This window comes from Sturnus vulgaris, chromosome W (genome assembly GCF_052056855.1).
Source record: "Sturnus vulgaris isolate bStuVul1 chromosome W, bStuVul1.hap1, whole genome shotgun sequence".
Taxonomy (NCBI): domain Eukaryota; kingdom Metazoa; phylum Chordata; class Aves; order Passeriformes; family Sturnidae; genus Sturnus; species Sturnus vulgaris.
The window spans coordinates 39,092,585-39,119,795 of NC_142282.1; the positions used below are offsets into that span (position 1 = coordinate 39,092,585).

At 41.5% G+C, this 27,211-nt stretch overlaps 1 protein-coding gene and 1 long non-coding RNA gene across 6 annotated transcripts in view; one reads left to right on the forward strand and one right to left on the reverse strand.

The window, feature by feature from the left end:
• LOC148220147 (ceramide transfer protein-like) overlaps window positions 1–27,211 on the reverse strand; it is a 159,336-nt gene that overhangs the window by 131,208 nt on the left and 917 nt on the right. For 4 of the 5 annotated variants that reach the window (XR_015799148.1, XM_088155720.1, XM_088155718.1 and 1 more), the window contains exon 2: window positions 24,439–24,573. The exons of the other annotated variant lie outside the window; for it this stretch is intronic. Coding sequence is in view for 3 of the 4 variants with exons in the window: in XM_088155720.1 (XP_088011846.1) it covers window positions 24,439–24,573 (135 nt within the window). In the remaining variant the exon portion in view is untranslated. The remainder of the gene's footprint in view (window positions 1–24,438; window positions 24,574–27,211) is intronic. 5 annotated transcript variants of the gene reach the window in all.
• Window positions 328–3,952, forward strand: LOC148220150 (uncharacterized). Its single transcript, XR_015798914.1, has 3 exons — window positions 328–374; window positions 1,091–1,211; window positions 2,440–3,952. It is a non-coding gene; the product is annotated as an uncharacterized LOC148220150 (long non-coding RNA).

The following is a 27,211-nucleotide window of genomic DNA, read 5'->3' on the forward strand; positions in this document are numbered from 1 at the left end:
TTTAGTAGTATATATATGTATATCGAGACAAACAAACAACAACAATGGCAGCAACAACAAAGAAAACAGAAACCAAATAACAGCCTTCTCTCAGCCGGCAAGAACTTTCCCCTGTGGTGTAGTTATGACCACAGCTGGCAGGGGCCCTGTTGACTCCCGTCCAAGCAGGGCTGGTGCAATGATTCCCCCACGGCTTCAGGGGGCGCTGTGGTAGCTCAGCTACCTCTCCACATGGCAATGGCAAATCAGATGATAGGGGAGAGAGAGGGTGGATCCCTTTGCAAACTCACAGGGAGCAGCCAGTCTCAGTGACACTCCAGGTGGTGAAATGGACTGTAGCAAGAACCTCAGAGCAGTGGGCTGAAACAGCAGAGGTGAGCACACCGGGGGTGGCAAACAAAGTGTAGCAAAAAAACAAACCCCAGGTGGTGGCAGGAGCAGTGGGATATCTGGGTGGACATGGGGTGTTAAGTTAAAGTGTAGCAAAAAACCTGAAACAGTGGCAGAAAACAGCAGGGCTGGGCAGCGACAGCCAGGCTCCCACAGACAGATGCTGCAAGTAGCTGGGAGATGCTCCCTCCAGAGATGGGTCGGGGGTTGGGGTCCTGGGTTTTCCCCTGAGGCACCCGAGAACATGGTGAGGGTCCCTCCCAGTGAGATTGGGTGTTGAAAAGGTCCCAGTTCAATGGCTGTTCTTACGAGCAAAGGCTCACCCACGGTAAGGTAAAGCAGTGAAGGACGAAATTCTGCAGTGGCAACAAATTCTCTGGACAGCAACAGTCCAGCACCAGAAACACAAACCATCCCCTCTCTGATCCCGAGAGAGAGAGCGTGAGAGGGCTGAACCCAGCCCCTGACCCCCAGCCAAGTCTCGAGGTATCTCTGCACTTCCCCATAGAAAGCCCCAAGCTGAGACTGCAGCCAACTGCACTTCTTCCCCTCTCCTCCCCATCTTGGCCACATCTTTTGTCTCTTTTAAGTACACATCATTCCCATCTCTTAGGCAACAAATGGGAGAAAAAATCCCTGGGAGAAAAGGGAAAAAAAAGGAAAAATCCTAACCTCCAACAACCATATTTTCACAAAGCAGAAGTCTTCTGCACATTCCCTGGAAATGTGTGGACTCTTTTCCCCAAAGTAGGAACACCACTTTGTGGTTACTCTCTCGAGGGTCAAGTGAAGACTCTGTGTACCTCATCATCGATTCGCTGGTAAGTTACATTGTCTCCTAATCTATACTATTTCTTTGCTAGCTGTAATATAGGTACCTTAATGTTGTGCAGTGGTTTATGTTATCTACTTTTGTTTTATCCTGTGTATTAACTGTTTAAGGCCTTTTGTCTGTTACCTCATGTCTATTCAATAAATAACTCATTTTATAATAGACCTGATTTGCCATCCTTGAGAACTTGCAAGCCAGAGCAATTTAGGTGCAGGTCACCTGAGTAGAGCTGCTGCCAAAAATCTGAGCCTAAGGCAGGGCTTGTCTAAAGCTCTCACTCAATCCATAACACAGGAGCAGTGGAAAGGACCTTATCTGGTTCTGTTGACTACAAGAACAGCAATGAAAGTGAAAGGACTTAATTCCTGGATTTATTGCACACGAATTAAGAAATCTCTAGACTCAGAGTGAACAGTGGAAAATACCAGACCCCTGTGATAGAAAATTTCAAAAACATCTATGAACAAGCAGTGAAATGTATACACTAATGTTTATGGGAACTTTTTTTACTTTAGGTGGGAGTGTGAGAGAAAATTTGATATTAACTTTAATCCAAGGGTTTGGTAAAATGTGCAATCTGTCCAGCATTACAGCCTGCCTCCCTATCTCCGATTCAGCAGGGGAACCCATTCCCTGGGGAATTATCGCTAATAGATCTGTCAATTGTAATTCATTATGATAATCTAATTAAGGCAATAGCGAAAGCAAACATCACCCACTATTTGGATGAGGAAGAGAAATGTAGGCAACAGGGAGATGGCCTCCTTGAAGATCCAATAGCTTGGAGACCAAGAGATAACAGAATTATTTTTTGAAAGGAAAAGGTAAAGAGTGCCCAACAAGATCTCAGTCTCGACCAACGTTTTTTTAGGATTTTGCCATAGCTACTTCAGGAGGCCAAGCAGCCAAATTGATAGATTTATGTGTTACTAAAAATTACATCCAAAATGTTTCAAACTTGCCAGTGTCAAACTCTCTGAAGCAAGCCTTCTAGCTGGAGAAAGCCCTTGGAAGGACAATGGAAATACTTGGGGGAGGTGGGATGGTGTCTAGATTGGGGGATCACACCCATGTGTAATCTAAGAGTCAATGGGGGTGTGGAGAATAACAAAACCATACAAGTCAGTCCAGCACCATAAGCAGGATGGACAAATCAGTTCTAAACTGTAGTAACAAATCTTTAGATTGTGTTAAATCCATGGAAGTTCCTTCCCCAGGTTACACTGTTTGGACTACTTCAGATGGATATTGGACTACTCACCTTACATTTGAATCAACCACGAGGCAAGTTACCTTGAAGTTATTAACCCTATGTCCAACTTGGAAAAGAAGCCCCTAAAAGGCCCAATACTGGAATAAGGCAAAACAAGATACCAAGGATGAATGGACAGGGCCTTCAGCTTCCACACAGTTTGAATAGGCCCTACAGAGTTTTCTCTTACCTGGAGTCATGGCTCTAGAAAATAGGATTTCGTTAGATAATTTGACTTGGCAGATAAGGAAACTATCTGAAGCCACATTCCAAATATAAGAGATCTCCAGAGATGACAGAATGCAGCAAGTTGCTGAAGATAGCAGGGCTATTCAAAAGGCCTTTGAAACTAACTGGCTTAAAATTCGCCAAGGAATAGGGGGATGGTCCCTGAGAGGATGGCTGGCTGGAATGCTGGAAATCATCATAATTGTAGTACTTACTGTAGCAATTATTGTATGTACCAGTGTTGCTATTAGCTGTGTTCATAGAATAATCAGTCATGATCTTGAGAGAATGTATGCAACTCTAAACAGAAATCAAATTGAAAGCTATCGAATGACCATGAAGAAATTGAGACATTTCAAAGGGCAGAATTGATGCCAAAAGGGTTAATTCCATTTTTACTGTGCCTGTGAAACTTTTAAGAGGGAAACAAAGCCTGGGAAAGCTGCTTTCAGCAAGGACAGTTGGAAGATAAGAAGATGACATCTGGCCCAAGAACGCAGTGATAGACAAAACAAAGGACTGAATCTCTGGGAACTTAGGGTGGGAATTTATGGTAAATTGTACTATGCATGTAGCCACTGTATATAAGTAATCCTCTTGTAACCATGTTAGGTTAGAATCTCCTGCATGCACCTCAGGCCTGAATAAATGATGCCGTATTTAACACAATTTTAGTGTTGGAGAGTTTGATTCTGATATTTCGGACATTTGATAACAAGATAAGGAAAAGAAACAGTAACAGCAACAATACTGTTACAGATGACAATATAATATTGGCTTTCGCATTCATAGATTAGCTTTTTGCATCACAAGTATTTTGTTATGGTACAATTTATACTTACTTTTAACTGCTTTTATATAGTATAATCTGTCAGTTTACGTATACATTGTAGAGTTTTATATGAATAGTGGTATGATAAATATATTGTAGGCTTTAGCAAAATGTTAAAATAGAGACTAAAATACCTCTATGTAACCAACTTAGAGAATGGTGTAAAGAAATTATTTTTCTTGCATCTGCGAACTGGCCTCTCCAAGTAATAACAGTAACAAAAACCAGACCATAAGCATCCGGGAAGGATTTATCTACTCCTTGCTATCTGGGAGTATGAAACAACAGGATGGAAACACAGGAAGAAATAAAATATATTGACCTAATCTACAGAATGTACTGCAGACAAATCAGAGGTTAAAACCAAACAAGAGAGTTCCTGGAACATCAAAAACTCAAAGGAAGATTTGAATAATGTATAAACTCATGACTATGCATGTACCCCCAGCAATCTAACAGTATATAGAGAAGTATGTTTTACATTGACAGTGTGTTCTTTGGCTAATCACAAAAAACACCCCATCGCTGGATATGTTTGTCCCTGGTTTTATCCCTTATTAAATTTTTAAAATTCTAAATCGTGAACTTTGTTTTTTACTAATTGGAGGTTCCATCAAAATAAAATACCTCGAGTCTCCGTGGCTCCAGGGGATCTCCAAGAGGGAGGCGCCCCGCTGAGTTAAGTGGCCTGCTTGGGCTTCTGCAGCCGCAAGGTACCGCAGGTTAACCCTCAGTAGAATAAAAAGGGACAAAAAGAGAAAGAGAAGTAAAATTCCCTAAGGAACCGCGGCAACTCCTAATTTGTGCACGAAGAATCCAAATGGGTGAGTATATAGCGAAAAAGAGGGGTGTCACGAAAATCGGAGGGTGTGTGTGTGTGCGTGTGTATGAGATGCAGACGGGTCAGTACCCGATCTGTGAATTGCGGAGTCCTAATCATGTTTTCGTCTCCCCACGAGGGGAACGGCCAGTGAAGGGACTAAGCGAATGCTAGAGGTTGAGTGAGAGCCCGGAATAGGGGAATGTAGGAGCCGTGGTCTGGACGGTCAGGACTGGCCGAGAGATCTCTAAAGCCAGGTGTTGGAACTTGTGGTTTATTGCATAGGGCGTGGGTAGAAGGCCCCGCTTGGATCTGCCAGCCGCAGCTCGGAGCAGGCCCGTAAGAGCAGGAAGGCAAGAGTAAAAAAAGTAAAGAGAGAGCAAGGGATAAGAGGTAAGAAGAGAGCAAAAGTAAGAGCATCAGAGAGGCAAGAGCGGTAAGAGAGCGAGGTTCCCGTTACAATACAATAAATCTTCTTCTGTGTTGAATATTCTAATTTTCACTAACCAATCTAATACAAGATACAAATCCTATAGCATTTACATACAGCCTATGAGAATCACTACATTACCATACTGTGTTACACTTTAAACCCTAGAAACTACTCTTTGGACCCTCTTTACCAAGCTAATAGGGTCTTCTCTGATCTTTGGACCTATCTGCAAGCAGAGGGAATTGTTCAATCAAAAGGGGATTACTTTCAGATGGCTATAGTATTGTTTTCTAGTTGTTCAGTAACTAAGGTTTGGTATCTCAAAGATGGCTTACATTTCAACCTCGCTTATAGTTTCCATATTCTCAAAATCTTTTGCCAGGCAATCATATTTATAAGGTTTTCCATTTTCATCTTCCCCAACAGGGGAGGTTTAGCTACTCTGGGTTAAAACGGGGAATTAAGAAAACAAAGAGGAGAAGAATTGCCTGTAATTTCGACTGCAGAAATCCTAATTCCAGGTAGTACTGCATTCGTCCCATGTCTGATTGTCCACAGGAATCTTGGCTATATTGAGGGTTGGAGCAGTTAAAACGTTGGTGTAGGGTCTGCAAAAAGGTGAGATGCTGAGAACTTGAAACTCCAATATACCCTTGAGGCATGAATGGTTAGGCTGATCTGAAGTGTCAAGCTGCTGAACAGAAAACACTGCCAGAGAGATCTGAGAAACTGATTAGGCCTGCTTGATAACAGGACAAAAAGTAAAAGCCTTGTAGTAAGGTCTTTTGAAGTTTGTTTATATGCTGTTATATGGCTGGGGTTTTATAAATATGTGGGTGGCGAGAGAAAGTTTTTAAATTTGGAAAAATCTTAGAGGGTTTTAAGACTACTTTTGGGAGGTAGGTCACTGTGCAACAAATAAGCATCTGTAAAGGAATATTACTACCTGATTCAACAACAAGGGTACCTTATTATTAGTGTGTAAATGTGTATAAGGTGTATGTCCCTCATTTAGTGTGGCTGGCAAGTATAACTGCCGGATAAATGAGATGTACTGTGATAAATGTGATTCGTGCTAATTAAGTTGTAACTATATTAACAAAATTGTATTTAGATCAATAGAAGACAATTGTTACAGAGTGAGAAGGGGGAGATGGGTGAGACAGGATAAAAGACATCTTACAGATGTTGGGAGTCGAAGAAGGAGGTTGGAAGAAAGTCAGATAAGAATAGTCGAAGGACGAAGGTCTGATAAGCGGCATCTAGAAATACAGCTTCAACCTTGAAGCTGTCAAAAATGGAATGATCACAAGCATGGGACTTAATTAAAGTCATGTTATGGAAAACATCTGCTCAGTCACACAGGGCGCCTGCGCTACCTGCAGGTCACACCTCGGTCACTGATGATGATGATGGGCCTTCACCGGAAATAAGACCCTTAAAAGGATAAGAGACCCCCTAACCCATTAGTAGAGCATGCGCCGTGCAGTATAGTTACGTAGATCTTAGGAATAGAAACTAGGAGGAGCTTTCTAGAAACTTCTGTAGCCTACAGTATATAAGTGGGATTGTTAGCCTGGATGCTTTGATACGTGAGGAATGGCGAGCCACTCCCCGTATCCCCGGTCGGAGGGGGGCCCCTCCCCGGTCGGTTTTGCTTATGCTTTATACGAACCTCAATTATACTAAATTACTTACTGCCAAATTTTGTATATTCTTAAATATATGCACTTTGATTGTTTCATCTCCAATACTTTAATTGTCATCTCCAATACTTTGATTGTATTCATTTTGTTACTATTAAAAACTTACTATTAAATTTAATCTTGTTGCTTGATAAATTGAGAAAAATAGAACGTCATTCATAACATGTACTATTAGTACGAAGTGAGTGGGGATCTTGGGTGACCAAAACGGCCGGAGAAAGGTGAAGCGCTTGTCATTCTATAATAACGATTTTGTGTTGTTTGTATGAGTGCAATTTTGTGCTTGTAGTGTGGACCCAGGTGTGAGCCTTGGGTTTTGCGTGAGTGTAAAAACTGTCATAAGAACCAGATATCAGGCACTGAATTTCTTAATTTCTGTAGGACATGAGGAAGTAGACAGCCCAAGGACAGGAAAATCTTGGAGGGGGGCGGGGGGCTGAGGTTCTGACAATTCAATATCTAGCATTTGTTCATTTTTTTCCCATTCCATGTGGGCACTTTGTCAGTAAGCAATTGGGTTTTTTCACTTTCATCCACTAGTATTTATTTTCTCATTGGCAGAAACGGATTGTTGGAACCCCCGTTTTTCTTAGAGGAAACACTCATTCCAGAGTGTTCTTCTCCTAAACTTATCTCAAAACCGAGACAGTCACACAAAAAAAGGGAACAAAATGGCAGCAGTTCCACGTCACGTTCCCTTTTTCTTCCACCTGAAGCCATGACTCCCAGCGATGATGTGATATAGAATAAACAACCCAGACACACTCATGGCTCCAGGCTTCACCCCCCTTATGGCAACTGCTAGAAAATTGACTCTATCCTAGCTGTAACTAGGACAATGGTGGACTTGGCAGTGCTGGGTTAATGGTTGTACTCAATGATTTTTTTCTACCCTAAATGATTCTATGGTCACCAAATATCCTTTCTATATGTCTCCCAAAGCTTTCTTGCAAGACATCTGCTAAAATAAAGGCAATTGCAAGTATTCAAATGTCACAAATTTTTCTGTATAAAACCAGCTAATACTAGCTCATAAATTCTAAACAAACAGTTTACACAAAGAAATATTTACTTGGCTACAATTACTGAGGAAGTCCATAGCCAGCTTAGGTCTCATGAGTCATAGCTGCCTGCATTGACATGAAATCCTTCCTGCTATATAGCTCTCGAGCCTGATATATTCATGAATCAAGCTTCATAGCAGTATCTGCTTGAAAAATACTAGTTCAAGTGCTTAAGGCAAATCACATATGGAGATTTAAGTGTTTTTATATGCTTCAAAACCTTCAAGAGTATTCTGAGGGAGGGGGCACTTGAAACTTTTGCTTGCTAAACCAGTCTGTCACTACTCTAAACGGTATTCCTTTTTTTCTCTAGAGTTAAGTCAAGGCAGTTCATAGCAGATCAACTCATGTTTGTACATTGCAACTATTAAGTCTGCTTGTGCTGCTATACCCATTGCAGAACTAAAACTTGTCTACAGTGAAGTTATTTTTACATTTTTATTTTCTTTTTTTTTTGTATTAAGGAAATACTGAGCAGGGCACTAGGATACAAGACAAAGAATACAGGCCTACAGAAAACAAGAACCACGATTTTAAATTTCAGGCAGAAACATCACTAGCATAAATATTACAGAGGTTCTATCTATACAAAGTCCACAGTTATTAACAAAACAATACCATATAATGCTATGAAGCATACACTGTAAAAACATATACAAACCAAGTGGAAACACACTGTACTTCACCTAATTCAGCAGTACAAAACTATTTATCAATACCAGCTTTTATTTGGGTTTTGTGATGTTTGTCTGCGTTTCAGCTTGGCTAAAATTATTTTTTTTTCTCAGTAGCTGGTATAGTGCTGTGTTTTAGATTCTGTATGAGAATAACGTTGATAACACTCTGATGTTTTGGTTGTTGATAAGTAGTGTTTACCCAAGTAAAGGACTTTTCAATGTCTCATGCTCTGCCAGTGAGGAGCTGCACAAAAAGCTGGAAGGGAGCATAGCCAGGACAGCTGACCCAAACTAGCCAAAGGGATATTCCACACCATGGAACATGATGACCAGTATATAAACTGGGGGAGTTATCTAGAATAGTGGGGATCAGGAGGCAATTGCAGTTTGGAGATGGGATTTAGTTTGGCATCGGTCAGTGGGTGGTGAGCAACTATATTGTGCATAATTTTTTTTTCTTGGGTTTTCTCCCTGTGAAAGGTTAGTTTTTCCTCTTTGCCTCTAGATTTTTTTCCCATTGACATGCTAAGAAGCACTAATAGCTAACTATGGGAGGATGTTTTGCAAGAATAGTGCTGAAGGCAGTGTTCCCCAATGAATTACAGCTGTACTGATTACCCAGGAGTGAAAACAGCCTTGCTTGTCCAATGAGGATGGGTGTTATAGAAGAGTGGGTTAGCTGGTCTAGACTTAGTTGGAGCTTGAGAACCACAATCGGCTGCAGTTTGAGATGGAGTCTGCTGACTGTGCTGTGAGGAGGAAGGGATATGTGGTTGTGTGAGGGACAGACAGGGTTTTAGGTGGCTGGATAAGGGACAGGTTGGGGTTAGCCATCCATGCAGAAGGAAACTTGCAGAAAGCAGGGGAGAAGGAGTCAGTGCTGTGTGGAGCTGCCTGAGAGAAGGCATGAGAAGTTTTTAATAAGGGACTGGTGATGTTGCCAGTCGTGTCTGTCTCGACAACTGCAACAGCTAAGTCCTTGAGATGGAGGGAGGGGGAACCTCCCTGTTTTTTTTGGGAGTTTCTCTCAAAAGGAGGGGGACACCGTGAAATTAAAAGCAGGTAAAAGGAGAGTAGAGGCAGTTGCTGTCTCTTGCTCGCTCTTGGCTTTAGAAGAGGACGGTAGGTGCTACCACTGCCATCCCAACGCCGAAAGCTGCCTCTTCTTCTGCTGCTTGACCCCGCACCCCTGCCCTGCTAGGACACCCTCCTGCTTCAGCTTGCTGTTTCCAAGTGTCCTGTTAACGCACCAGGGCCAATACTGCCCCAGGGTTCGTGAGCAAAGCCTCTCTCCTCCATCCCTTCCTGTCTCGGACACAGCCGCCATCACCCCAGCAGCTGCACAGGAATCATCGTATCTGCCCTGTCCACCAGGAGCCTGCTAGCGCTCCCTGCCAGCTGTGATGGTAATTGCACCAAAGGGGAAAGTGCCTGCAGCTAAAAAACTGTTACTACGTTCCTGTTCTGTTTGTTGTTAATTCCATAGCTGTTGTTTTGTTTGCTTTGTTATATATACTAATAAAAAAAACTATTATTCCTATCCTTATATCTTTACCTTAAAGCCCCTTAATTTCAAAATTATACCAATTCAAAAGAAAAAAAAAATACTTTCTCCATTTCAAAAGAAGGCCCTGCTTTCCCTAGCAAATGCCTGTCTTTCAAACTGGAACACTCCCTTTTTTTATTTACTGTTATTGTTACTATTATATTTTAGTTTCAATTATTAAACTGTTCTTATCTCAATGTACAAGTTTTACTTTGGATTCTCCTCCCCATTCCACCAGGGTGAGGGGAGTGAGCAAGCAGCTGAACATTGCCTGCCTGCCACCTGGGCCTAAGTCACAACAATCCTTTTTGGTGCCTAACACAAGGCACAAAGGGTTGAGATAACAACAGATCTGACCAGAGTATGTTCAAATAAACTTGTCATAAGCATTCATTGTATTGGCTTACTAGTCACTGCTTACAATGTTGATTTATTTACTCACACAGTTATTATGCTTATTCTCAGGGTGGTGTTCTATAATACTGGTAATACATTAATTGCAGTATGTGTTCTTCGTGGTGATGTTTATTGTCCTTGGGGCTTGGGCTAAGACTATCATTGTGGGGTAACTTGTAGTATTGATATGATAGTGTCGCCGATCAAGACACCAATCTGGTGTATGTATTCAGTATTGCAGGCACCTCTGGACTTAGGGAGTCATGTATTGGGAACTATTAATAATCACACTCTTGGCCTTTTCTCCTTGGAGAGCCAATCTATGGGGAAGACACCTTCCTACATCTTCCTTCTTTCCTTCCTTCTCCTCCAGCCAATTACAGTAGTGTTTGAGAATTCTAAAGATTTTGAATATCCTTTGAATACCCTTGAAACCAAGCTGGTCTTTTTTACTATGAGCCAGCATGTTGCTGAATATGGTTCATGTCTTCTTTAGGGTCATAAAAATAATTAAGAACATCACCCAGAGATCTGCCCCAAGGCTGGATAGTTCAGAGTGGTGGGGTGTGTGGGATTGTATGGGCAAGTACCTAGAGCAGTGGGCACCTCCAGTGTGTTTGAACCTCACCCCTGAACAAGTGCAGAACCCAGAAAAACTAGTAAAACATTTGGAAAAGGTGTACCATCACCCTGGAAATTCCAGAGAGACACAAATCACTGCACAGTGCTGGAGCCTGACCCAAGCCTATCCGGCGGAGCCATGCTGAACACTGCTCAGTGCCCTCAAGGGGAAAAGAAGGTCTTTGGATCTGAAAATAAGATGACACTCTGCAGCTGCTCCGACCATGATAGACGCTGCAGGTACTCCAACACCCACCACAGGCCCTGCAGTTACTCCAACCCTGGCAATAGACACTGCCACTGAACCAGAGAACCAACATGGGCTGGTGCCAGTTGTCCCTGCACAGAAACAGAAGAAATGCACATGAAAGTCACATGGTAAAAGAGCTTTAGTGAAGTAGAACAAGAAGGTCAAGAAGGAAGAGGAGGATGAAGAGAGACAAGGGCCAAGAGGGAAAAGCAGCAGGGCCATCATAAGGGCAATTTTCAATGCCATTCCCAAGGCCATCACAAAAAGGGGAGGAAGACAGAAGAGGTAACCCCCACTTGATCCCTATCCTCAAGTGAGCTGTGGGAAATAGAAAAATATTTTAGCCATCATCCAGGTGAGCATATTACCATCTGGCTGCTCCAGTGCTGGGCTAGCAGTTTGGAATTGGAGGATAAGGAAGCCAGGCAGCTGGGATCACTTGCTAAGGAACCAGGCGTTGACAAAGCAATGGGAAATAGATACAAGCCTCTAGAGGTGACTGGTATCAAGTGTGAGGGAAAGGTATCCCTACAAGGAAGATATTTGATGTCACCCAGGCAAATGAACTGCAACAGAGAAAGATAACCAATACCTGAGGGAGTTGGCTGTGCAAGAGATGATTTATTATGACCTGAAGAACGGGCAATTATCCACAAACACAGATGAAGTCCTATGTCTATGACTCATGTAGCAGAAATTTGTACAGATCGCACCAACATCACATATCAATCCATTGGCAAAATTAATTTGGAAAGATGATGAGCCACCAACAGTGGATCAAGCAGTTTGTCAACTCCAGGAATATGAAAATAGTATTTCTTCCTCGTCTCTGCTGTGGAGAAACTGTCCCAGGAGTTCCAGCAATTCAGAGAAACTATGTCCTATTCTCCATCTGTATGGGCCTGTATCTCAGTAGTTGATAGCAGGTGTTCTTTTGCTCAAGAGAGAGGATATAGAAGGTACACACCATGGGATACCTTGTGTTTTTACCTGGAGGATTGCATTTGGTCTAGCTGAGATGAAGTTCATCTCCCCATAGTAGCCCTCATAGTGCTGTGCTTTGCATTGGTAGCTAGAAAGGTGCTGATAACACACCAGTGTTTTGGCTACTGCTGAGTAGCACTGACACAGCATCAGCACTGTCTCTCAACATTTCCCCCCTCATCAAGGGGCTGGGAGTGGGCAAGATCCTTGGAGGGGGCACAACCAGGCCTGCTGACCCAAATTAACCAAAGGGATATTCCATACCATATGATAACAGCTCAGATATAAAAGCTAAGGGAAGGAAGAGGAATGGAGGGCATTTGTCATTTATAATGTTTGCCTTCCAGAGCAACTGCTACATGTGCTGAAGCCCTGCTTCCCAGCAAATGGCTGAACATCACTTGCTGATAGAAAGTAGAGAATTAACTTTTTTTTCTCTTTGCTTATGTACATGCAAGCTTTCACTCTTGCTTTAATACACTGCCTTATCTCAACCTATTAGTTGTTTTCCATCTTGTTTTCTCTCTCCTGTCCAGCTGGGGAGTGATAGAATGGCTGAGTGGGCACCTGGCATCCAGCCAAGGTCAACCCACCACAGGGACCATGGAAAGGACATGATGAAGTGTGATGGAAAGCCTGCCTCGATCCTAGAGGTACAGGAAATGCATGGAAAAAAATCACTAATGGGGGTTCATCCAAAAAATTTGCTTCTCCAGCAGAAAGTTTTCCAGGCAGAATGGAAGATTCTAAGATTGGAGTGGTTCAGGTGGATTCAGATTGGCAATACAAAGGTGAATTTCTTCTAGCTCGGTGGGGCCATGACATCTCAGGACACCAAAGGAGAGTTACAACATATATACATGGGCTCATGATCGAGGGGTGGATGTAACCATGGACACTATCATATAATATCTTGAGTTGAAAGAGACCCACAAGGATCATCAAAGTCCATCCCCTGGCCCTGCACTGGACAGCCCTAAGAATCACATCATATGCCTGTGTCTTGGGGTGACTGTATGATGCCTATATCCCCAAATCATCTGTTCTGGTGGTGTTGAATATTAAATTCTGCAACTTTAAGACGGTTCCAGGAGTGAAGGGGAGGAAAGAAGTGCAGAGTTTGTTATCAGAGACTGCACTGGCTCCCCGGCATTCTTCTCACAGACTGTGTTGTCTGCGGTGGACAGCGAGGGAGAGCTCTCCTTTGCTCTTGGTTAGTTTTCTGGCTAGCTGAGGCAGAGAAGCCCCCTGGATTGTTTTTTTTTTTCCTTTTTCTTTTTTCCTGGAACTGTTTGAACCTGCTCTGGACTGAAAACCCAGAACAGCACCGGGAGCTCACACCTGTGGCCCACTGGGCCTGGCCTGGGTCCCGGCATTCCCCAGCACAGGAGGGACTGAGAACAGACTGAGTGAGCCAGGCAGCCCACAAAAAAACCTCTTCTAAATCTGTCATCTCTTCGGAATGGCGAGAGGTTTTGCTGTTTCATATTGTTCATTTTTGTGCTGGGAGGTGTGTTGCTTGTTGAATAAACAGTTTTTCTTTTTTTCCACTTCTCTCCAAGGAATTCCTTTTTTTTCTCCCTGAGCCGACTGGGGGAGGGACTGCTTGGATCTTTTCTTTTTTTCCCTAGAGGGACCTCATTCAGAGGTTTCCTCCCAAATTTGCCCTAAACTAGGACAGCCTGACAGCATTGTTCAAACATTTCTTGAACACTAGCAGGCTTGGGACTGTGACCACTTGCCTGGGGAGCCTGTTCCAGTTCCCAACCACACTCTCGGTGAAGAGCCTTTGCCCAATATTCAACCTGAACCTCACCTGATACAGCTTTATGTCATTCCCTCAGGTCCTGTCACTGGTCACCAGAGTGAAGAGATCAGTGTCTGCCTTTCCTCCTCCCCTCACAAGGAAGTTGTACATTGCGATGAGGTCTCCCCTCAGTCTCTTCTTCTCCAGGCTGAAGAAATCAAGTGATCTCAGCCGCTCCTCATATGGCTTCTCCTCTAAGCCCTTCATATTCATAGCACTCCTTTGGATGCTCTCTAATAGCTTTATATCTTTCTTATATTGTGGTGCCCAAAACTGCACACAGTACTCAAGGTGAGGCTGCACCAGTGCAGAGTAGAGCAGGACAATCACCTTTGACCAGCTGGCGATGATGTGCCTGATATACCTCAGGATATGGTTGGCCCTCCTGGCTGCCAGGGCACACTGCTGACTCATATTCAACTTGCCATCGACCAGCACCCCCATACCTTTTTCTGTGAGGCTGCTGTCCAGTGCCTTGTTCCCCAGTCTATACATGCAGGGTTACCCCATACCCCATCCCAGCTGCAGAATCTGGCACTTCCCCTTGTTAAATTTCATACAGTTGGTGACCACCCAGCCCTCTATCACACAGGTTATCCACAAATGTGAAACACATGCTGCAATTAAGCAGGCCAAGCAATTAAAGTCTCTCTGGTATGGAGGAAAATGGCTGAAATATAAATATGGGGAGGCCTAGCAGAGTGACTATATCACACTCCCCCAAACCCACAACAGCAAGCACCATGTGTTTACTAATGGACCCAAATTATCCTTTGTTTTCCTTTTTTTAATGTATTTGAAAAAGCCTTTTTTTTATACTTGCCATCCTTGGCCAGATGTAATTCTTCATGAGCCTTGGCCTTTCTAGTCTCATTTCTACTTACTCTGGCCACCTCTCCACATTCACTCCAAGTAGTCTGACCCTGCTTTCATCTCCTGTGTATTACTTGCTTGTACTTAAGTAATGACAGGAGTTCTTTACTCATCCACAGAGGTTTCTTGCACCCTTGGCCTGATTTCTTCCTCATTGGGATATATCATTCTTGAGCCTGAGAAAGCAAGCCCTGAATACCGACAAACTCTCTTGAACCCCTCTTCCCTTGCAGAGCCTGCTCCCATGGGATTCTTCTAAGAAGATCCTTAAAGAGGCTAAAGTTACCTCACCTGAAGTCCATGGTTGTAATCTTCCTTGCTGTCCTGCTACCTCTTCAGTCAATACTGAACTCTATAATCTCATGGTCCCTACAGCCAAGGCTGCCCCCAACCCTCACATCAAGGCCTTCCTTGTTGAATAGTATAAGGTCGAGCAACACACCATTCTTTGTGGGAACCTCCACTAACTGTGACAAGAAGTTATAATCAATGCTTTCCAGGAACCTCCTGGACTGCTTGTGTTCTGCTGTGTATCTTCTCCAGCAGATGTCCAGGTGGTTAAATTCCCCACAAGAACCAGGGTCTGTGACTCTGAGACTGCTTCTAGTTGCCTGTAGAAGGCCTCATCCACTTCCTCATTTTCATCAGGTGGCCTGTAGCAAATACCCACAATGTCACCCTTGCTAGTCTGCCCTTTTATTAGTCTGCCCTTTTATCCTAACCCATAAGCTCTTGACTCACTTGTCATCCTCACTAAGACAGAACTTGGCACATTTCAAATGTTGCCTCATAGAGGGCAACTCCACCACTGCACCTTCCTGGTTTGTCTCTCCTAAACATTGTGTAGCCCTTTATGACAACATTCCAGTCATGCAAGTTATCCCACCACATCTCTGTAATCACAATGACATCAAAGCCCTGCACACACAGATCTCTAGTTCCTCCTGTTTGTTCCCCATACTGTATGCATTGATGTACAGGCATTTAATAGAAGTATTTAATGGTGACAATATGCCAGTGGGAGCGCAAAGGGATACTCAATAGTCCTATCTAGTGGTTGTGGTTTTGGTTACTTGTGCTTGAACGAGGTATTCCCTCTTAAGCATTCTTTTGTTACTACGGTGTTTCTCCAATGTTTCCCTGTTGGCTTCTATTACCTCAGCAATCCTTGGTTTGTTTCTGTAAGACTGCAGGTGTGCTCCAGTGTGGCTGGTACTGTTGTATTGCACTGTTTGTTTGGTAAGTTGCATTGTTCATGTTTGGTATGGTATCTTCCGTTCTCCCCCATTGGTCTGTGACATGGTCGAATCCTTCCTTTCGCCCCTCACCGTCAGTGGTGTCCCATTGGTCGTGGGTCTGTTTCTTCCCTCCCCTTTTCCCGAGTTTAAAAATGCCTGCCATCTTCTCTCTCACTCTCTCCTCTCACCATGTGGATGCTACAATAAGCTGTGGACCATTTTTCCCATGGGAGAAAAGAGCCTCCTTTAGTCTTTTACCTTTGTCCTTCTTGAATATCCTCTCCTCCCCAGTCAGGAGCTAGCCGAAAGCAGGGGTAAGAGAGGGTAGTTACGACATGGTACATCTCAGAGTTACCTCCAGAGGGCCCTCACAAGTACCGTCTCACTTTTTCATATTACCCCACAGTTTGCCAGGGACAAGCCTGATATTGTCCCCCTCCCCTTCCTTTAGAGATCTCCTTTCCCGAAAGTTGGAGTACACGCAGCAAAATCCTGCCTCTGCTTAAGAACAATCCTTGTCTCTTAATTCTTTCATACAATTACATTAATTACAAGCTATATCTATGATGATTCTCTAGATTATGGTGGGTGTACCCTAGCTGGCTGCCAGATCTCCAACCATCTGCTCTCTCACAGCCCCCTCCTCAACTGTATGGGGAAAAAAAGTTGAAACGCTGTGGGTCAAGATAAAGACAGGGAGATCATTTACCCATTGCCATCATGGGCAAAACAGACTCAAGCTGGTGAATATTCTTTTAATTTACTGCCAATTAAAAATAGAGTTAGACTCTGGGAAACAATGAAAAAGCTAAAAACACAGGTGCAGAAGGATGGGGGAGTTGCAGTCATATCATTGGGTTGGAAGGGATCTTAAAGATAATCTAGTTCCAACTCCCCTACCATGGGCAGGGATGCCACCTACTAGACCAGGTTGTTCAGAGCCCTATCCAACCTGGCCTTGAATGCTTCCAGGGATAGGATAGTCAGTTCATAAAACTTCAACTCTGCTACTCATTTCTCACTTTTTTCCCCTCTTCCAGCATAGTTCCTCTCCATGGCTGCAGTCTTTCAGAATAAACCTGCTCCAGCATTACCTCTCCACAGACTGCAGACTTCTTCACTGCACATTCAGCTGCTGCAGTGTGTGGTTCTCTACAGGCCACAGTGTGGATATCTGTTATCTTCACAGGCTGCAGGAAAATACCTGCTGGCCACTGGTCTCCTCCAGGGATTACAAATCTCTGCTTGGCACATAAAGCACCTCTTCCTGCTCTAACCACAAGGCTGTTTACACTTTTTTACTCACTCCTCTCTCTCCCACTGTTGCACAGTGATTTTGCCCTTTCTTAACTGTTTACCTGAGGCACCATCACAGTGGCTAAGGGGCTCAGCTGTGCTCTGCAGTGGGTCCACTAGAGCCATCTGGAACTCTGTGTCCAATGCACAGTAGCCCTAGTCTCTCCTCACAGAGGCTGGCCTGCAGTCCCCACCCTTGCTACATACACCTAATACAATTATAGAAGTAAATAAAGATATTTTTTTCTTTACAAATTAATGCTTGAACTTCTAAACCAAAAAATAAAATTACTAAATAACATAATTGCTTAAATTTTGCAAGGCTGTTTTTCAGAGTTTTTTAATATCATTGACTCTCCTAGATCTTACTGCTAGAATGTAACAACTTAGAGAAAGCATATTTCATTGTTTATCATTCATTTTATTCAAAATATGCCAAAAATCCAAGAGATGTGGCAATTTCTAATTCACTTAATTTGCAATACTTTTTTTTTCCTCCTGAAACAAAATCCACGTTGATTCACAAACCTGGGGAATATAGTTTAGACAAAAATTCACAATTTCCCCTTTTGAATTCCAAAATCCAGACAAAACCTAGTAGAAACATTAGACAGATGTCTCATCTTTCCTTGCTATTATTCTTAAGCAAAAAGAATCCACTTTTTAGTTACATCAGCTAGCTTTATTTTTTACAGAATATAGGAAAGCATTGTAAACAAGTAAAGGAGACCACTATGTCTACTAAAACGATGATCCTTTTAGGTGGCAAAACATGGGACATCTAATCATTCTATTATTTGCTCATTAATGCACAAAAAGAAAAACTTTCTCATAATGGCAGATTTACATGTATAGAGGAATCTTATCAACAAAATAGACTTAAAAATATAAAAGCCTGTTAAGTTTGCTTACATTCTTTGCTACCACCCAAATATTTCACTTCATATCTTGTTAGGATATTTGCCTTTCAAAATGTAAAGAACACTGCTTTTTCTTTTAAACAATAATTATCTTGTCTTTTCAAACCTTAGCTGAAGTGAGACCCACTGCACCCATGAAAGCAGAAGCACACTAAACAGAACTTAATATTAGCTTGCTAGCACTCTGGGCAAACTTTAACTTGGTCTAATCATTGCAAAGAAATCCTTTCATCTGAAAATTACTTTAGATCTGGAAGATGCATGTATTGTATGTTACTTCTGCAGTTAAACCACGTTTTAAACTTGAAACCTGCAGTTCTCAAGAATGAACCTGGTTAATCTGCACACATGGCAGAGATGTTCAGAGACAGGAGTGATCATATAAAAACAATAAATAATTTGTAATTTTGGTGTGGAATCAACTATCGTATAGTTTTCCAATACACAATTTGTTAATGAATACTTTATACAGTTATTTTCCTGTTAATAATATGAAATTACTATATAATATGAAGTCACATTGTATTGATTTATATTCAAACACACCTGTGATGCACACTATTCCCAACTGCCCACTGAAAAATCAATGATTTGCAATAGCAAAATCTAGAATATAACAAATGTGCATTTGAAATATCAGCTAAACTTGGATCAATGACATGGAATGGCACTGTGTTATTAGAAGAAATGAGGTCAGGATTGAAGTAGTTATAAAACAGCATTTACACACACACAGCCAGCGCTTTAAGCGACCTACCATTGATTGTCAATACCCTATGTAAAAGCTCCATGGCTTAGTGAAGGGCTGTTGCCAGATTTAAACACATGTGGGAAGAGAGGAGATGGAGTTGAGCTGTAGGCTGTGGGACCCACCTGCAGAAGCACATGGCAGCACAGAGAAACACATGGTGGCACAGAGAAGCTTGTCTAAAAGCCTAAAAGCTTTCATCAAAGTTTAAAATTGACCTGATGTCAGTCTATATATGCATACATATTTAATTGTGAAACAACTTTTCTCCTGCAATTTAAACTTTTAAGACTTTATTAGACTCTAGTCACAATGCAATCTGGGTTCTTAAGCATCTAGAGACATGAGATAGCAAGTTCTGTTCAACTGGTCCTCTTAACTAGGGAACAGTAGACTTCAACTGAGTGGAAAGACATGGCAAACAGAGTAAGTAGCTGAAGTATACTAGAAGATTTGATCTAAACCACATTGATTAGAATTCATGAAGAACATGGCAAAAGCAGCAACTGAAGCTCGTGTCTAAAGGAGGAGCTGAGGTCACTTGGTTTGTTCAGCCTGAAGGAGACTGAGGGGAGACCTTACTGCAGTCTACAACTTCCTTGTGAGGGGAAGAGGCGGGGCAGACACTGATCTCCTCTCTGGTGACCAATGACAGGACCCGAGGGACTGGCATGAAGTTGTGTCAGGGGAGGTTGAAGTTGGATATTAGAAAAAGGTTCTTCACCCAAAGGGTGGTTGGGCACTGGAACAGGGCCCCAGGAAAGTGGTCACAGCACCAAGCCTGAAAGAGTTCAAGAAGCTTTTGGAAAACACTCTCAGGCACATGGTATGACTCTTGGGATGTCCTGTGAAGGGCCAGGAGTTGGACGTTGATGATCCTTGTGGGTCCCTTCCAACTCAGGATATTCTATGATTATATGATATGATTATATTCAAGTACTAAAGCTGAATACTTTAGCAATATTACATAATGCAAAAATATTGTTATTTAATACTTTCATAAATTACTGATTTTTTCACCCATCCTTATCATCTTATGACAAAGAACTCCATAATGATTAACAGTCTAAGCTGATCTGAATGTGTACTTTTCCACTTCTGACCTAATTTCTTCAATACATACTAAGAAATCTTCCAGTTTTCCACCCAGCCAAATATTTACATTTTTCTTGCCAAGGATATCAGTACTTCATATAGTATTTTGATAAATACAGGACAATATTCTGACATTTTCACTCTGAACATCAACCCAGCTACTGCTGGTTCAGATAACTCAGACTGTTATATTAATATACAAATTTATGCAGAGTATGTGAATGCTACAAATTATTCTCCAGAAGAATCCTATGTTCCAAACAATTTATACCTGTCTCACCAACAGCAGCCCCATCTCATCTCCTAGGCATCAACTCTTTCTCTCCCTTGCTCTTCTATTGCTCTTTGGCATTTTCCTCTCCAGAATACAATCACCTCAGGCCTTTCACATATGAATAAGCATTTCTGACCACATGTGCCTCTGTAATATTTTTTGGATGCACTGTCTACCATCATCATTCAGATTTCTTTCCCATTTAACCAAGATTTTCCACCAATCTGGATATAACTATTAAATTATTTAAAGCTCACACCAAAGCCTAAAAGTATAATTGCCTTGTGTTCTAAATAAACCCCTATCTAGTTAGGGCTTGTATTCTATATCTTCATTTACTCAAGTCATCTTTTTAGCAGTAATTAAGGCTGAGAAAGTACTTCATCAAGTTAGAGAAAATCATTTATTTAATAAAGTGCTCTCATACTAAAACATAGTTTTCCAACCTCAGACAATTGGAAGCAATACCTCCCCATGCAATTAGCAAATATTACAAATTTACTGCTATGGTACTTCTGCCCAAGGCATGGATTTACAGATTAGTTTTTTTAATAAAACCTTTCACCCAACTGCAGCAGCAATTTAGTGTGTCCAAGCTAGACTAATAGAACAAAACTTGAATCTGTGCATATATCAACTTTTTAATAATACTCATAATTCCTTCTCATCCCTTGATCACAGCAGAACTTTCAACTTGAGTTCAAGCCTCCTCTCTGTTATAAACTGATTAAATACCTTCGAGGCTTTTAGCCAGATAATGTAAAACACAACACAGCATAATATATTGACTTTCACTATCTTCTTTCATAACTTAATTCACATGGCTAGTTCTTGACAGTTCATTACTTAATGTAATCCAGTGAGTATAGAATATTCATCCTTGTCAGAGACTGGAAAAAACTGATGTCTTGAGACATTTTGGGATGTATGTGTGTGTGATGGAAGGGGCAGGCAGTGAAATGCTCCACTCCCCAGGCATAAAACCAGTATCCCAGCCCCACAGTCTGTCAATCAGGGTACACCAGGGGCAGTGCTACACTCTGCCCTAACCCAGCTGAGTGGCTGAGTGACCAGAAGTCCCAGCTGAGAGGAGAGTCCATGGAGGGGTTTAAAAGGCTGACCATTAAGTGACCATGTGTTTGACCCTGCCTCCTCTTGGAATCCACACTGGAACCCAGGAGTTGGTAGCTATATGTGTGTTTTTCTATATCTTTTTTGTCTTTTTCTTCTCCTTCTAATTCTCTTTTCATGGTAACGTAACATTAAGCAGTTTAAAGGTTGCTAAGTTAAATGGGCTAAGTTAATGCTAAGTGTTTTATGTTGAATTGGATGCTTTATTAAATCCTTTGCCAAACTTCCTTGATTTTCTATATTTTACCAGTAAACTTCTGTATAATTTTGACCTCTTGAGAATATCTGGTTGGTATTTCTTCTGTGCACCAACCCAGAGTAAAGGAACCTCGGTTTACCCCCTTACATTTAAATGTTCTGGTGTGTTACAATCCTTTAGTCCTCTATTCCAGAGAAATCAGCTTCTCAGTTACAGTGGTTAATATAGTCCAACTAGACCCCACATTTTCCATTCAATTAAAGACTATTGTCACATGAATCTGTGGATTTCAAAATGCAGCATTCACATATCCTAATTTTATGATTTATCATAAGGCTTATCTTCATTGCTGAAAGTACAGTAAGACTACACAAGAGCAGTTTTACAAATTTATGCTTATACATCAATGACACATGGACATTCTATACTACTAGTAGCATTAATTACACACAAAATCATTATATCCCCCATCAGACAAATGGGCATACCTAATCTGAGCACCTAAAAGAAGGCTTCATGAGAATCCAGTCCTCTCCCTCTCCTACAAGGAAACATTACAGTCATCAACACAATTTCATACTGCTCATACTCCACTTTGTACTTAAGGAAAATTTCCTGCAATACAGAATGTTAGGAGATAGGTAGTTACTATGCCTGACTCTGGATTAGCAAGATCAAGGAAAACTATACTTACAGTACAGTGAAAGACTGTTGACAAATATTCAAGATGAGGATCCCAATTACATCAGATCAGTGCTACTGAACATTAAGTCAGTAAGAAACCCAACTTCTCTACCAAAGTAATCACAAAACATACAGTAACAAGTTCCACTGATAACAAAAAAAGCTTTTCATTATTATCTCAACATTTTATCAACTACTGGTATTCTCCTATGCATTTAGATACATGTTAGCAAGCTTATATTAGGACATTACAAGGACATGAAAATAAAGATTAACTATGTACTACAGGAAGAATAAACAATTATCATAAATAATTTTCTATTACAGAAAACAGGTTTAAAAAATATTTAATTTGCTACCAAACTATCAAACCGTAAGCATTCATTCTGAAAAAGTAAATTTCTGTATCCTAGACACATGACCTAATAGCGTTCCTGAACCTTTAATACTTACATAGCAATCACTAAGTGCAACTAGAAATAATAACAGCAGATTACCAGGTTTCAGATATGCCATTTCAAACTACAAGCAATTAAACTATCAAATACCAGGCACCAAGCATGATTCTGAATGAAAATGAAACAACTAAAATATCAGAATAATTTTGAGAAAGACTGTTTATTCTTTCTCAATGTACTCAGGAAGCTCCAGAACTGGGGGGAAAAGGGATTGAGTCAACAATTCAACACCAAGTTACCAGATGCAACAAGTGCCAGATAGAAGAGAGGAAAAACGCTATCTGCAAGAAGTTTGTGTTACACATTTCCTAGTCATAAGACAAGGAGCTCACCAACTTCCCTTCCCAAAGCACAATATACCAACACATTCCCAAAACAATATCAGCATCACTATATTCTCCACCACCAGAACTGGAATTCAAGATGCTGAGATGTACTCTACAGCACATTTCCAGACATCTCTTGGCCTATCTCCCTGCCACCACCTTCCTGTCTCTGCCTGGCTGGCATGTTAAGCCTCTTACTAGTGAATAAAACACCTTTTTGAAAGTCCTGATCAGAGACTGGTACCTCTACAGACTACCAGAAGTACACTTAAATGAGCACTTCTAGATGCTGTTGCTGTGCACCATAAATTCCTGAAAAAGTCTAATCTTGATCAAGTTTAAAAGTTTAAGCTGCTTTTAAGAGCTTTGAAAGAAATTAGGCAATCTATTTTAATTTTCAGATGACTACAATACCTGTCAGACATCTAAATGTAAAAATATGTATTTTCTTCACAATCTTTTTCCCAAAAAAACATAAAGTTGATCTATTCAGTCCAGTCTTTTTTTTTTTCAAATCCAATTGTGTTAAAAAAAAAAAAATCTATTTTTAAGCTAAATATTACTAAAGGGAGCTTCTTATTCCTCATCCTCAATTCAGTTTGAAAGCAAAACATTTGGTGGAATAAGAACATAAATACTAAGATTTAACACTACTGCTCTAGGAAGTTATGTGCTACACAAGTCCAGCTTTCCCCCCCATCAAATAACTGGCTATTTAACAGTAACATAGAAAAGCATGCTTTTTGGCAAGCATTAGTCATGATTATTATATATAACTGAAAGCTACAAAAATATTTTTCTTTATCTTCTAAGGCAAGTTCATCTTTATAAGATTTCACTTATATGTAGGCTCTTTATTCTTACTAGCATAATGCTGGATCTTTTAACGTTAGGCAGAAACAGCACCCCACTTTAGAGAAAGAAATACATAGCACAACATTTTCTTTTACAATTTTTGTACAGTTATGTTCAGAAAGCACAGTCAAAGAAATACTACCCTCTCTAGTGTGAAGTGTAAAGACTGATGGATGCTGCTGCCTTTGCGAAGTTGGTCCAGGGTCTTAGGCTGACCCTTGGGAAAACTCCACCTCCTCCAGAAGCAAACTCTATCCCTACCCACAGAAACCTCCAAGATAACAGATATGAAAAGCTGTGTATTGACATCTCAGATAAAACCAGCTTGTTTTCTTATTAGTAACTTCTTTCCCTGGCTCCACAGTGTTGAACAAATATAACTAACTTTAATATTAAACAACCTACAAAAATGTATTTGCCATACCCATGTTCACTTTCACCAGACATTAGCCTACAAATATGTAACATCCAAAAACATATGTCAATACTGAAATAGCACTTACTGTAATCACAGCCTTGCTCAGACAGATAGAGCCTCTACAGCCATACTCCGTTTCATCTTCAGACTTGTAATAACTGAGTGTGTTGCTTTTCAGAATTACCCATCGATCCTGCCACCCATGAATGTAATTGGTCCACTGTAAAAAAAAATAAATTCAAAGATAGCTAATAAAAAAACAATAATAAAAAACACTTTGACTGATATTTCTCAGGCTTCAGGAAAGACACTTCCACATCAAAGTTCCTTCTTTATATTCACCATAAAATTGTAAGCAGGATATACAACAGGAAAAAAACCCAACACACTGGAGGAGTTCTGAAACATTTAAAGAGACCAGTAGGATACACTTCTGTAAGGCCCCAGAAAACTTTCTCAACAAGACTGTTAAAAGGGCTTACAGTTTTTCACGTACTCTGAGTTAGATGCAAGGGAGAAATACCAACAAGATATTCTCAAGAGGTCAAAACAACAAGAAAAACTTTACTGGCAACCTCAGAAAATCAGAGAACTTTGGCAAAAATTTAGAGCAGCATTCGACATAAAATATTCCACAAAGTATTAACTTAGCCCGTTCAACTTAGCAAACTCCAAACCTGTCTGATTTTAAGTTACTCAAAACTCCAAGAAGGAATGAAAAGAAGACAGAAGAGATATAGAAAAGAACAAATATAGCTACCACTCCTAGTTCCAGCAGTGTTCAGCTGATAGAAATTCCAAGAGGAGGTAGAGTCAAGACATGTGCTCGCTTCATGTTCTGGGTTAAATATCCTTTGACTTTCCTGGGTCCTTGCTAGACTGGGGCTCCAGGAGTGGGGTGTGGGGCGGGGCATTGCTTCCGGTGTGCCAGTGATTGGCAGCCACTGCAGGGCTGGAATACAGGCCAGGGGGAGTGGAATGTACAGGGCAGTGCATTGCCTCACGAAAGGCAAGGCCCAACCTGCCCCTTTCCCCACACATGCACCCAAAATATTTAGAGCCAGCAATCCTTCCAGTCTCACAACTTCTAATAAGATTCTCTTACCAAATTATTCCATTTGCTCCAAAGCTTTGCTCTTTACCAAAGGGCAGAACTGAAACAGTAGTGCACGTTTGTTCTGTTAATGTTCTGTTAACTGTGGAAAACACCCTGTTTTTATGTTAATTGTTGCTGTTGTTCTGTTCTGATCCCCACTCCCTGGAATTGTCTTGCCATTGTGCCCTTTCCCTCCCTGTGGTCGGGTAACGCCTTCCCTGCTCCCAAAATGATGCCTGGCAAATGAGAAGACCTCAAGTGCTTATGGGACACAACTCAGTAAAAAAAAAAAACAACCCTAAAAACAACGAGCCAATATAACATCGAAAACTAAAAATGGTACTACCAAGTAAGAAACACAGTGAAGAAGATGAAATCACCAACCAGGATTCTCTTGCCTTGTCACCATGACCTGAACAGCACCCAATCAACATGACACGCCTGGATTACGAGCCAACTAGTGTCTTCTGCGGGACTCCTGTGAGGACAGAAGGCCCAGCTCTGCTGCACAGCAAAGCTGAATTCCTCCTCCTCTGGATCGTCCATCGGGAGCAGTGGTGGTGCACGTGACCCCCAGAGCTGATTTCTCAATAAAGGCATTAAAACAGGAGCTGGTCTCCTTGCCCTTATTTATTTCAGTGCATACACAGAGAACTGTAGCTTACTTTTATTGATTTAAAAAGTAATTATATACATTAAGTTGTTAAAAGTAAATATTTCTTTAGTAGAAAGCTTAATATGCCACCATTTCATTTTATTTAGCTTGTCTCAAGTATTGCTGAGGCATCAACCAGCAAACAGTAAGTGTCCCTCAAGAATATTCACTGCAACAGGTTTCACCATACTTGGCTATTCATATTCCGTTCCATGTTCTCACTGAAAAGGCAGCATCAGCTACACTCAGCACAATCATCCAGAAACGTTTGCATGTATGTAAGCTACAGAATGTCAGAAGAAGCCGTGGCTTCACCTGCTACACCAGTAAAATACAGCACTAGGACTTATTAGATTATAAGATTTCACAGATGAGAGCCAAGGGCCTTCTTTTCTCCTAGCTGTTCCTCCCATCTCTAGGCTTAGAAACATTTTCAAGACTGAAAGAGTTCACAGAGTCCCTCACAACAGAATACTAGCCCCATCACAGCTCCTCTCAGCATCTAGGGCCTACTTATAATTTCAGTACTCTATGATATGTGCCTTCTACACAGGTCTGCATCTGGCCTTATTGCATAGGAAAGAAATTCAAAACATAGTGTTTTAATTCTAAAGATATTTCAACATTATTCTGAAAGTACTTTCTGTTTTTAAAAATCTGCTTTCAAACTTAGTAATTCAATATTCAGCTTTAAAACACTCCTTAAGTTCCCCAGTATTATCCAACACATATTTGCAAGTCATTTAACTTTCAGTGATACAAGAGCAAAAAGTGATGCTTATTTTTAAAAGGGGGAAATAAACTTCAATGTCATTTTTCTTCCACTCCTCCCCACCTCCTGTATCTGCGCTGCAGGGGTATTTTATTGCCCTGTTTTGATAGTTGGACCAAAGATTGTGCCATTCGTGCTAGGGCCTGCTTCTGGGAAGTGACCACGAGCTGCCCCTGCCCTTAGGAGTTCCTGGGCAGGGATGTGTGATGTCGCGGCTCCACACCACACCCAGGTCCGATGTCAGCTTCAGCCAGAAGCCTAAGGAGTGGGGGGAAACACCTCCCCGCGCGTACCTGGCTGCCCCCTCGCAGGCCTCTTTCCGGAAGCTCACACCA